A 13834-nucleotide genomic window follows, 5' to 3' on the forward strand; every position below is an offset into this window, starting at 1 on the left:
AATCATAACTGTGATTAATTGAATGCAGAAGATGAGAAGAAAAAACTAAAATAAACACAATACACTGTAAAAGAATAAATTCAATAAAAAGCTGGTGGTCTGACTTTGACAACAAGACTCCACAGCATGACTTCTCTTCAAAGGTGAAAATTCTTAGGTCCATCCCCCCATCCACCATTCTTTATCCTGGTTCCAATACCATCTTATTGTACATTTATCAGATCCGAGTTGACAAAGTTGTTGTGGTAGTGGTAGCAACTTAGAGTTCATCTACCGCCGCGGTGGTTTCGTTGGTGGTGGTAGTGGTGGCGGTGAACTATAAAATCAATCCGCAATGCTGGAAAACCCTAGTTCAGATGCACCAGCTGCTGCTGGCATCGCTACCGTCAAGCGATACGCTCCTCCCAATCAACGGTATTGTTATGGTTATTTTTTTACATTTACATATTTATTCGTGCATTCCTGTTCTATATTTTTGCTTCCACCCGTTTTTGAAATTGGATTTGTGAGAAATTCGGCGATGATTTGATGGTTTGATTGGTGGATTGTTGCATGCAGGAACCGATCACTTGGCAGGCGCAAATCTGGTGGAGGTAATTTCATTTAATGTGAAAATTAGGTTTTCTCTTGATTTCCATTGTAGCAAGTTTTGATTCTGATTAGTCATAGTTCATCCCTCATAGTTTGATTGCAGTTATTATTGTCATTTGTAGGTCCAGTTATTTTATTTATCTTTATTCTAGTAACATTCTATTTTCGCATGTTCTGCTTAGTTATGAAATAATTTTAGTCATGAAGTTTCTTCCCTTGGCCATTCATTCCCTGATTTTCATGGATTACTATGAATATTTTCTCCTTTTGACTTCACTGCTTACTAGTACATCTTAATGAAAATTTTGGAACCTTTATACAAAGGTTTAGGGGTGGATCGGTACGGTATGCCGAAAATTTTCCATCATACCGTATACCATACCGTAAATTGCGATATGAGAATTTCCATACCGTTGCCGTACCGTACTTTTCGGTATACCGAAGATCGGCATACCGCAAATTTCGGTATGAGAATTTCCATACCGTTGTCGTACCGATAGTGCGGTATACCATACCGAAAGTCGGTATACCATACCTTATGGTATATTGAAATTATTAGTATATTAATATCAATATATGTAATATATAATATGTATATAGTTTTTTATTATATAGAACATAATATATACGTAACCCTATAACTTTTAAAATTATTTTAGTGCACTATAATTAAGTTAAATTATCAACTTAGATAACAATGAAATTATATATATTATGTATCTAATACTGCACTTAATAAATAGTTATATTATTATTTATCTTTTTATGAGATATATTGTTAAATAATGCATTATATTATTTATATTTATATTTATATTCAAGGATTTAATGAGTATTGAATAATAATTTAATGAAAATATAGTAAGTATTTCATTGTTTGATATTAATTGCTTTTATTTATATTAGGAAAATAACATAATTATATTTTTTCCCCTTAATTAAATGAATCAAATATTTTTGGTTCAGTTTGGTATTCAATTCAAAGTTTTTATATTCGAATACGAAATTTTGTGATTAACTCAAATACAAATATGAATATTTGTTTGATTTGATTAGTTATCAAATATTATTTGAAAATCATAATGCTCGATTCAGTATTTAAAAATAAAGAATAAAATAGATATAAAGTAAAATAAACAAAAAATTAATATTTACTTAGATAAAAAATAATATTAATCAAAGCATTAAAAACATTGATTTAAAATTCAATTCATACGAAAGTATTTCATATTTTGAGTTAAATAGTAAGAAGTCAAATGAAATAGTAGGAAGTATTTCGATTTATATTGTTTAAAATATACTTGTAAAAAATTGAAACGGATATTTGATTTGATTCGAATATTCGCGAATCAGTGTACGAATCGAATATGAATAGCAAATAAAATTTAGTAACCATTGGAATATGCAATTATTTTTACGAATGTGAATCGAATCCAATAATATTCGCTTCAATTCGGGTTGTTTACTTTACATCCGTAGAATTAACTTATTATAAAATTATAGTTATAGTCTACACATATAGTATAACTATATAGCTCACACATATACGTTATATATTATAATTTACTATATATTGATATTCTAGTTTCATCAATAACCTAGTAGATCTTGTAATTATTGTTTGAGTTTTATATTTAATCAATTTATTTACTTTTCAAAATTTACTTATGACTTATTATTATCTATTAGTTGATTTTTTTTATAACATGAATGTAACTTATTCTAGAGATATAGTTATTATAGATTTAGAATTATAGTATGTAGACATATTAAATATAGATATATATGTAGCTCATACTTGTACAATTATATAATATACTTGTATACTTTTCAAAGTCCTTTAGTTAAATAACATAGATGCAATTTATTTTATATTTATTCAATTTATTTACATGTTTTTAATTATTAATAAATATATATTTTATAAGTTGTCATTAATTTTTTAATAATTATGAAAAAAAACTTTTTAATAATTTACCACTAATTAAATATATATATAATTTATTTTGACGGTATACAGGTTTTTTCGGTATATACCGAAACAACGGTATATACCGGTTTTTCGGCATATACCGCGGTATCGGTATATATCGGTATACCGCGGTATGAGAAAATTGATATCGTTGCCGTACCGAAAATTTTCGGTAGGGTACAATACCGTACCGAAATTTTCGGTATACCGAAATTTCGGTATTTTCGGTATTTTTTCGGTACGGTAAGTGCGGTATACCGATTTTTCGGTATTTTGCTCCACCCCTACAAAGGTTTATGCGCGTGCATGCATCGAGTGTGCTGCTTCAAATTCAGATGTTTGTGAAAGAATAAATACATTAATTTGAGATGTATTTGTATGTATCTTGCAGGTTTTGAAACCTGTAGTTGTTTGCTTTATTTATCAAATAGGTGCATGCTATCACTTCTACATTAGATGACGTAGCTGATCAGACCAGATGCTTCTCAAATTTTGCATGCCTAGCATTCTAAGCCCTAAATTTTGCACAATCCTTCTTCTTCCACAGTTTCAGCTTTCTTGGGCTGAACTTGGTCACTTGAAAAACTTCGACTTCTTTCTCTTTTGTTAATACATTATAAAAATCTAAATTTTGAATTCATCAAACCATCATTAGCTCACATTGATAGGAAGTAGAAGTTTATCCCATAGGTAAGCTGATCATACACCCACAATTATTTCATGTGAATAATTTTTTAAAAACTCATCCAATTAGAAATGCTTACAGGGTCTAGTAGATAAACCTTTTATGATGATCGTGTCCCCATTCTCTTGTTTTTGTGTGTCAATGGTGCAGATCGACTAGAACGGGCAAACAGCTATGTGAATGATGTAGATAGAAACCCAGTTGGCGCCCCCAAAGGTGGTGGTCTAGCAGATCATGGGGATTTAGGCTATGCCACTCGTGCCAATGAAAGTCTTCGTGCGAAGTTAATACCTTTACATGGGTGTTGCAACAGTGAAGCTTCTCAGCTGCTGAACAACCGTATGTTTCTTCGTTTGCCTATCTTTGAGTTGAAATGTTGGTTTAGTATTTCTTTGAGATCTGTTATATAGATTATAGATGCACTAATAACCTATGCCCTACTCCCACTCTTTCAAGGTAAACATTATATGGATGTATGAAATTATTCTTCAATCTTGTGACAACTTCAGCTCTTTCCGAATAAGCATTGATGACCTTAGAGCTTTGGGAGCAGATTCATTTGCTGATTTATAATTGAATTAACAATAGTACCAGCCATGACACATATAGTATTTGGGTTCTCATTTTATTCTCAATGGTATGTACTTATTGCTTATTGAGGTGTTATTAGAAGTTGAACCTTTTCTCGTGCAGTCTTACAAGTATGTAATAGAAAACGGACCTGAGCCTATGTATGGTAACCAAATACCAACACTGTTACCTGTAAACAGGGTTAATGACAATGTCATTACACAATATGGTTTGCTTTAACATGTCTGTTTAAGAATTGCTGTTCTGTTGGGAGCATAAATTTGTATATCCATTCTATTTGATTTTTCTTTCTATTCTTTGGGCTTCCCTAGGTGCAAACAGCCTAGATGTTTAGAGATTTTTCTGAGTTAATGTGTTTTGAGATTTTCCCTAGCTGCCATGAATGCACACAACAGTTTGCCTGAAGATTCATCTGGTGAGTATAAGAATTGTCAAATATATCAATATTGGTAATTAATGCACCACCTTCTTTTAAAGAATTTCATTATATGCTTGTCCTTTCATTGAATAAATACATCTTACAAGCATGAAGTGTAGAAAAATAGTGTCAGACTTGTAGTGCACCAAACTTGGATCTCCGGATGTAAGCAGGGACGGAGCCAGAAATTAAGTTCGGGGGGGGGGGGGGGGGGCTGAACCTATACGGGGGATAAATTTTTTTTGGGCATTCCATATATTTAAGGCATTTTTTTATTAAAATATGAGCATAATAGTAATAATAACAAACAATATTTTCATAGATTATATAGTTTCAATATATTACAAATTAGTTTCAAAACACTGCAATTTTTTTTTTTTAACATTTCGTATACTTTAGGTATTTTTTATCAAAAGACAAGTATAATCTAAATAACAAACAATTTTTTTTTTGGACATTTCATACATTTTCTATGACAAGACAAGCATAATAATAATAATGAACAATATTTTAATAAATTATATAGTTTTAAATAACACGATTATCCTTAAATTAAGTATATACGGGTGAATATAACAAGCAAATCAACTTTTGTATAACAAATTTAAGACATATATCTATATATATTTTCAAAAATAAATTTATAAATTAAAAAAAAAAAATCTCAAAATTTGGGAGGGGGCTTCAGCCCCCCCGGGCACCCCCCTGGCTCCGTCCCTGGATGTAAGATGACTAAGCAATTTATCTTTGTTTTGAGATCTGTGACGTGGTTTATCTTAATGCTGTTCTTCTTGTGTTTTTTAGAAAGGCCGGTCTTGTATGCAAGGAAGAGTTCTGCACCATGGGGTCACACAATTCTTCCACACCTGGTATGGTTGATTTCAATGCCAAAAATCTGGAAATATAAGTAGCTGTAATAACAAACATGAAAAATTACCTAAACAAGACAACAAAAGTTTGCCATTTGTTATGTCTCCCTGATAATTAGTTTTGGTTTATGCATTCAGCTGATTCAACCTACCGGTGGGGCGTCTAGTGGGTTGCAGGGAGATTTCTTAAATGAACTCCGACAGGCAATGGATAATGCAAGTCCCTTCTCCTAATCCGTTGCTCACCACTTATATGCGATTAACTTAGCATTTGGTGGATTTGATCCTTGAGCTGTATGACTAGGATTTGTTGTATGTGCTTTATGCCATGTTCCTGTGCTGCACCTTCCAATGTAATCTATCTGCCTAGCACCAAAATGTCGAAGATGACTCAGTGTGTTACCTGCTTGTGTATCATAGGATGCTATATTGCTGTTAAAAGTCCATTAGGACCACGTTTCACCTTGTTAGACAACCAGATCTTGTCTTATTTTGATCTAACATTTGATTAAAAACAATTTTCACCTTCCTTGGGGAGGGGTCTTTAGATTGAATATAATTATTTTCCTATGTTTTGGGGTCAAGATGAACGGTCACTACTAGAAAAACGCTCATAGATAACGGATTTTATCCGTTATCTATGAGCAAAAAAACCGTTGTGTATAGTGGTGTTATCTATGATACGTATAATAGACAACGGTTTAAAAACCGTTATGTATGTGAGAATAGATAACGGTACGAGACGCTCATACATAACGGTATGAAACCGTTATCTATAATGATTATACATAACGGTTTATACCGTTATGTATGAGGATTTTTCCGTTATGTTTTGTATTTTTTTGTTTTTTTTCCTATCATAGTTAACAGTTTTTTTTCTATACATAACGGTATGAAACCGTTATCTATAATGCTTATACATAACGGTTTATTACCGTTATATATGAGAATTTGTCCGTTATTTTGTATTTTTTTTTTGTTTTTTTCCCATCATAGTTAACAGTTTTTTTTACTTATTATAACGGTTTTGACCGTTATCTTTGATAGAAATAAATTACGATTTTTTTGTACTTTTTATACTGTTATGTATTTCAACTACAACTAGCATATTTAATATTTTTTCTCGATTTTTATGTTATTTATCTCAAGAAATAAATAAATAACTTTAAAACAACAAAATGATAAAATCAACCATAACAATATTATATATCATCCAAAAAATTCATACATTATCATCTAAATGAACCAAGTATCAAGTGTAACACCCCGATAATTTAGATTTATTTTATAAGTTTAATTAATAGTATTTTCTTGTATAGCTTATTTTTTTAAATAATTACATGATACATATAGATATGCACCATTAATTTTATCTAGACTATTATTATTATTATTATTATTATTATTATTATTATTATTATTATTATTATTATTATTATTATTATTATTATTATTTTTGTTTCCTATTAGAACTAGAACTCTTTAAAGACTAGTATAAATATGAAATCAATTTACAAACCCTAGACATAGAAACTCGAAGCCAACAGTAAATTTTAGTCGGGTTTTGGAGAGCTGTGGGGCGCAGGAAACGTGAGGAGCTGGAGTCAGTTTTTCGCAGGAAATCAAGTTCTGGCAGTTTCGGGAGAACGGCCATAACTTCCTCCACAGAACTCCGATTCAGGCGAAACAGGCGGCCACGGAAAGCTCTCTCGAAGACAAAGAAGTCGTATTTCTGGGCGAAATACGATTTGAGGACGTTTGAGGCTTCAAACGAAGGCTTGAAGCTGACTGGTCTGTTCAGCTGCGAGTTTGACGAAAACTTTAGAAATTTCAAGAGTTCATATAGGGATGCGTTGGTAGAAATCATCAAAGGGAGTTATCAATTTCAAGAATTAGGTGAGGGATTTTACGCTTATTCATATGGTTATATATATTTTTATTATTGCGTTGATTACTTGTTTACGTGTATCTATTGATCTATGTTGTTATGTGTGATCATGGGACCTAAGCCATTGATCTATTTTATGTGCGATCATGGGACCTAAGCCATTGATCTATTTTATGTGCGATCATGGGACCTAAGCCATTGATCTATGTTATGTGCGATCATGGGACCTAAGCCATTGATCTATGTTATGTGTGATCATGGGACCTAAGCCATCGATCGATCATGGGACCTAAGCCATTGATCTATGTATGTGTTTGGTCATGGGACTTAAGCCATCGACTCAAACTATGATTATGTTTGTCAAGGGGCTCCGGTCTCTTGGCGTATGTTTGCAAGTATGATAACGTGATTTGATTATATATGTGACATATATGGATATTTGTTATGTTCCTCACTGAGTATATTTTTCAATATGCTCACCCCTTATCTTTTCAGTTTTGCAGTTTCAGAGTCGAAGTGGCCATGGAAGTGGAGAATGACTAGGGATAAGGATTTTTCATTGAACATTTTAGTTGAACTTATTAAGTTTTATTTTATTTTTATGATACTACTTTAGTTTTGGAAAATTGATTTTTAAATTAGTTTAAATTTTTCCTTATAAATCAAGAAATTATTATTATTATCTTTTGTTCTCTAATTTTTTTAAATAGTAAAGTTTATGAAAATTGGGGTGTTACATCAAGTATACATCATCATTGCATATTTCGATTCAAAATTGAAAATACCAACTATGTTATAGCTAAAACGAAAATCTATCATACTATATGTTCTAGCACCAAATCCTCAAGAACTAGTTGATCAACCTGCTATGATAAATCTGCAACAACTAATTCAGGAGAGAACCCGACACACAAGCTCAACCTGCCAATAGAAAAATAATCCAAATAAATTATGTGGAATAAAAGAGTAGCTCCAAGAGCTCAATGGTCAAGTCCACCTTCAATCAAGAACATTACAAAAAATAATATCACAAAAACCTACTTCATCTTCACTCATCTAATGCCTTTTTCATATCTTCTTTTGTCACTCGTTCATCATCAAACTTATACCTGAGAGACATTTAGGATTATTTGTTGTATGCAATTCAAAAACAAAAACCATTTACATGATTCATGTAATCTTCATGATCAACCAGGGGGTTTCTGAAATTTTTGGGGACAGTGGTATAAGAAAACCACAGTGAGGGATGCTGACTGCATAATTTTGTCAAAGGAACTAACTCTCCAGAGAAGAACAACCACGTCTATATTTTAGTTTAAGTAAAGAGAATTGACTAGAAAATGAGACAACAAATTCTTCCATCCAATCAAGATATTGTGATATATCTATTTAGATGCCTTAATGGCAACTGATCTTCTCATATACAATCTTCTCATATACAAACTTCAAAGGCCTAGACCGAAACAAGGCACATTTCCAACATGGCATTCATATATTCGCGAAGATTTAGGACAAGATGGATGTTTATGTTTCCATTTGTAGGCACTTTTAGGAGGTAGCTCCCAATGGACAGCATAAGATTGATTTCCATCTGCCTCTATATGTAATATAGGAAATCAGACTCGATCTAAGCAAATTACACAGAATGGTAGAAGAAATCAAATGGTAGAAGAAATCAAATTTTAATACTTGCTGCCTATCAAGCAAGATCTTCTGAATTTCCTTCAAGCAATAGAATTACTAATATACTTTTTAGCTTCTCCCATCATATATAAACACATTAAAAAAATGTAAATAAACAATAGTACCGGCAAATAAGCAACATAACCTTGTGCTAATATAAAAAATTAGTAGCTTTTGTTTAAGGCTACAGGATGATGCATTTCTCCTATTCCAAGCAAAGCTGTAAAGTTATGAACTCTCAAACCATATAAAAAATGTTTTATTTAAAGAATGAAATAGTAAAAAAAATGAAATGTGAAAAAAAAAACCTATATAATCCATCATCCAATTAATTACCCTGCCTTTTATCAAATTTCCAAGAAGTTAGAGATACTTGTCTTCTAAATATTACTATACCTGGTTCAAAGAAAATGCAGCAAGGGTAAAATAAATAAATTAATGAACTTTGACTGAAGATAAAATAAATTAAGACTGCATTTAAAATAAAATTAATGAATGACTGCTCTCTTGAAATTCTCTGCCTCTGGTATTTGATAAATAAATTGGACCTCACATGTTTCTCAAACAACAATTGATAATCGAATTCGGTAATAGAAAATAAAAGAAGTAGCTCAAGAATTGATAACCAATAAAGTTGTAATGAATAATCAACTTTGATAATTAAGAAGAGATAAGTAAACCTTACTGCTTCTCCTGATATTGCCCCCTCTTTTGTGTCATTTTCAAAACTTTGTAAAATGATTGCACTAAAAAATCATTAGATATATGCTCGAAAAACCTTAGGCCTGATGTGAATCAAAATGCTCAAGATATTCAACGAAGCTAAAAGCTGATGTATAAGAACAGGAAAATAAATACATAAGATGATTAACAAGTGAAGCTTATATTATTTCATAACTTGCAAATTCTTTCAGAATTAAGGACAACACTGGGATCTTCTGTCACATAATACAACAGTTCTGCTGAGATTCGAACATCAAACTAACCAATCATACATAGGCAAAATATTCCATGTGAAGGTCACACTCTGAACTAACACCAAACTAGTCAATCACACATAGGCAACACACAGAACAAAGTCATGAGTTATGAGAGAAAAGATTTGACAAAGAATGGTAAAATCAGAGTTAAGCCACACATCATAGGAATACTGTGAGTGGGGACTTCACAAAACCAATTAGCCAGAATTCTGATCGAAAAATGTTTCGGTCTAGGCCTTTGAAGCTTGTATATAGTAAGAGACACAGTGTTTGTCTTACCATACACAGATGTCCATCATCTACACCTCGGTAAACGAGCACAATCATTAAGTTTATAACATGAAATCTGCAAATTGCTCCACTATTCGAACCTGAGTTCTTAATCATGATATACAGAATACAGTATAATGTCTTGACAACCAAACACTAAACCTTCCTTCTTAAAAAAACACTGATCCTTGAAAGAATCAGAGTGCGAAGACAAACAGCAAGTAGAAGCTATTTGAGTAAAGAACTACAATCTAAAATATGTTGACATAATTTGGCCGGATATAACCACAATTTGGAGTTCTACAAACTCCAACTTTGTTTACAGGAAAGAATAGACTTACTGTACAAAAGAGAGCAAGGGTTTCCTTCCATGATTTCAGAGGCCTGGTGTTTGCTATGCTCATTAAGTCATTGTTTACCATTGCAGAAACAACCTGAAGCAACTAAAGATTAGTCATTCTCAGAGAAAATAGATATCCAGCAATGCAAACAATGATTACTCCCCACCTTCAGGTCAAATATTATGGTTAAATAACAAGAGGTACCTGACTACCTGTGCATGGATGCATTGGTAAACAACTAAAAGAACTAATTAAGCATCGACGCAAAGAGATAAGGACACTTGAAAAAGTAGGGTGTTTTACCTTTCGCATATATGTTGAATTTGAGAGAAAAAAAAAATCCCCAAAATCTATGGTTTCTACCACCTAAAATCCTAGTAAATTTTTTATAAATTCAACAGATTTTACTGACAAGCAAAAGGGACCACATAGCACAAATCGAACATAAATTTTAGCCACGACATACTCACACTGATAGATGTTAAGTTCTGATATTTTCTTACTCAAAGAAGTCAACATGCTTACATTGATACTATATCACAATGGATAAGAAATGAGACAAGAGTAAGACTTAGCTCTTAGGAAGCCCGACTGCCCTGTTCCCATCAAGTTAGAACGGCGAACCTCACCGTTTCAGGACCTAGCGTCGACGACAGCCCTTACTGATTTTCTTTGAAGCAAAACACAATCTGTGGAACCCAAGTCGATGGCACGACGGTACATCGAACTGGAACCGCGGTGACATCGCTGGGTTCAGGTAGAGAGAAATAATTAGGGCTCGGTACGATTTTGAGGTTGGGAGTTTGAGAAAATGAGAAGTATTGAGTGAAGAGGAAGAGAGAGGGAAGGGCTGCACCTCGCCGACCCTCCACTGGCGGCGGCGATTCGCCGGAGGAGCAGCTAGGGCACGATTTTGTGAGTAAATTTGGGGCTTTGTGTCTTCTTCATAAGAATTGAGAGATGGGGGAGAGGGAGACGAGGGAAGGGAGACGAGGGAAGTGTGACGAGCTTGGTGGCTGTCGTTGCTGTGGCCGCGGAGGACAGAGGGAGGGCGTGTTTCTATGGCCGGAGTTGAGAGAGAGAGAAAGCTGGGGGATGAGAGACGAGATAGAGGTAAAGGGAGGAATGTTAGAGTTTTAATTTTTATAATATTATTAAATTTAAAAATAAATATAAAAAATAATACATAACAGTTTTTAGACGCTCATATATAACGATTAAAACAACCGTTATAAAAAGACGCTCATAGATAACGGTATTATCGCTCATAGATAACGGTTCGATAATACCGTTATGTATGCAACTAATACATAACGCTCATACGTAACGAATTAATTCAAACTGTTATCTATTCATATAGACAACAGTACATAGATAACGGACTTTTGCCAAACCGTTATCTTTAAAAAAACCGTTATGTATGCACTGTTATGTATGTAAACTTTTGTAGTATTTTTGGAAATAATTTTTTGTTTCTATTTTTTTTATCAATTTTGTCTACACCAGATAATAATAATAATAATAATAATAATAATAATAATAATAATAATAATAATAATAAATTCATACAAAAACGTACTAAAAATTTAATAAATGTAAACCATATTAGAAATTCTATTTTTAAGATATATATATATATATATATATAATTATTTATCTACAAATTTATATTTTAAGCTAAAGAGGTCTAAAATGAACAAATATAAGTTTAATCTTTGTAATTGCATTAAATTGTTATAATAAAAAATATAAATATAAAAATATTAATATATAGTAAAAATATGATAAAACAAAATAAAATAAACAAATTTTAAAATGTTATGATCCTTGATCATGACAAATTTTAAATTTCATCTTTGCTAGGTTTTATTTGTTAATTTTATCAAAATACAAATTTTAAAATTAAGCTATATGTTAGAGTCAATGTTGACTCCGACAATGTTGGGACCAATGTTGATAACATACATGGTTTCAATGTTGGGTGGAATGTTGATAACATTCATGGTGTCAACATTTCTAGGTTGCAACCAACATTCCGGAGTCTGCCTTGACTTCATACTTTGACTCTCCATTGGTAATTGTATATATTTAATCTTTACCTTCCTTTCACGTTTTATTATTCTTTGGTTGTGGAATAAAGGTTTTATGCTTGTTGACCACGTTTTTAATAAGTGGAAAGGTGTTTTATCATGGTCCAAAGTAGTGGGTTGTTAGTTCCTATTTTTCAGGACCCATGATCTCTCAACCAATATTCCAGACTGGTCGACTGGCAGTTTTCGGAGGTGGATTGCGGTGGTTATAGGAAGCTTCTGGAAGTGGGAAGTGGAGGAAACTAACCACGACATGAAGGTCTATAAAAGCAGCAAGAAGCCTCATTCATCCACACGTTTTGGGAGTGCGTTTTCACCGACCTAACATTCGCTCACAACCAACTCGTCATTTTGTTTTGCTGCAAACATGACACCAGTTCTTCAAACCTTGCTTTGACGGAGGAGTCTTAGGCAGCCCATCTGTAAAGGCTCAATCTGTATTGACGGGAGGTCAAGGGTAAGGGTTGAAGATCGAGGACATTGGAGCGTAGCAGACTGTTTTGTCCGAGTTACTCGGCTGTGTTGTTTCAACATTCCTGTTGCAAACGTGATACTGGTTCTTCAAGGATTGCTTTCACAAAGGGGGCTTAGGCAACTAATCTGTAAAGTCTCACTTTGTATTGATGGGATGTCAAGGGTAAGAATTGAAGTACAAGACCATTGGAGCGTAGCAGGGTGTTTTGGTTCTGTGTTGATTCAACATTCTAGTGCAGTGAGTAGATAGGTTGATTTATCTTAGGCATCCATTCTGTAAAGATAGATCTCCAAGAGATCTCAAATCTGTACTCTGTATTGTTGATGATCATAGTGTTTTTAGCCTTGAGGCACTCGTGGATTATAGTGATATAATCCGTGAAAAAGTATTCATATGTGTTCTTTAATTTCCGCTGCATGTTAGTTTGAATGTTATTAACATCCTGTTATCAACATTCCTGCTAACATTACTCTTTTAATTACACAGTTATACTTTGTTGGTAATTTGGGGCACTAAATTATTTCAATTGGCATCAAGAGCGGGTTCTTGACGATCTAAGAATCGATTCCTGTGTGCAAAATTACCACCAATGGATGTGTCTAATGCTCCGGTTCGTCCTTCTATATTGGATAGTGGTGGAAAGAACTATTCCTTGTGGAAAACTAGGATGAAGATGTACATAAAATCCATTGATGAATGTGCCTGGGTTGTTGTGTTGGATGGATGGACTCCACCGCGTGTTACTGATGATGTTGGCAACATTACTCCTAAACTAGAAAGTCAATGGAGTGCAGATGAACGACTCATTTCCAGTCACAACTCCAGGGCTTTGAAGGCTATTTTCATCTCAGTTGATGTTCCTTGTTTTCGCATGATCTCTAACTGTGTTGAAGCTCGTGATGCTTGGTTTATTTTACAGGAAAAATGTGAAGGATTAGCGAAGTGTTAGAGCAATAAAATTGCGAATGTTGACCACAAAGT

At 33.1% G+C, this 13834-nt stretch overlaps 1 protein-coding gene and 1 long non-coding RNA gene across 2 annotated transcripts; one reads left to right on the forward strand and one right to left on the reverse strand.

The window, feature by feature from the left end:
• Window positions 1–26: 26 nt before the first annotated feature.
• LOC130992993 (uncharacterized) lies at window positions 27–5696 on the forward strand. The gene is made up of 7 exons (XM_057917714.1): window positions 27–143; window positions 250–414; window positions 559–593; window positions 3399–3587; window positions 4213–4254; window positions 5062–5126; window positions 5265–5696. Exons 2-7 carry the CDS (start codon window positions 335–337, stop codon window positions 5358–5360), a joined length of 507 nt encoding a protein of 168 aa, XP_057773697.1. The 5' UTR covers window positions 27–143; window positions 250–334; the 3' UTR covers window positions 5361–5696.
• Window positions 5697–7757: 2061 nt separating this feature from the next.
• Window positions 7758–11430, reverse strand: LOC130992994 (uncharacterized). Its single transcript, XR_009091560.1, has 3 exons — window positions 10289–11430; window positions 8056–8123; window positions 7758–7935 (listed from the first exon to the last, which is right to left on the reverse strand). It is a non-coding gene; the product is annotated as an uncharacterized LOC130992994 (long non-coding RNA).
• Between the last annotated feature and the right edge of the window lie 2404 nt (window positions 11431–13834).

This window comes from Salvia miltiorrhiza, chromosome 7, assembly GCF_028751815.1.
Source record: "Salvia miltiorrhiza cultivar Shanhuang (shh) chromosome 7, IMPLAD_Smil_shh, whole genome shotgun sequence".
Taxonomy (NCBI): Eukaryota; Viridiplantae; Streptophyta; class Magnoliopsida; order Lamiales; family Lamiaceae; genus Salvia; species Salvia miltiorrhiza.

Bases quoted from the DNA above. Each gene is read 5' to 3' on its own strand.
- LOC130992993 (XM_057917714.1), top strand. From the start codon at position 335: ATGCTGGAAAACCCTAGTTCAGATGCACCAGCTGCTGCTGGCATCGCT. The intron at 3,588-4,212 runs GTATGTTTCTTC...GATTTTCCCTAG, and splicing joins TTCTCAGCTGCTGAACAACC to CTGCCATGAATGCACACAAC. The intron at 5,127-5,264 runs GTATGGTTGATT...TTATGCATTCAG, and splicing joins ACACAATTCTTCCACACCTG to CTGATTCAACCTACCGGTGG.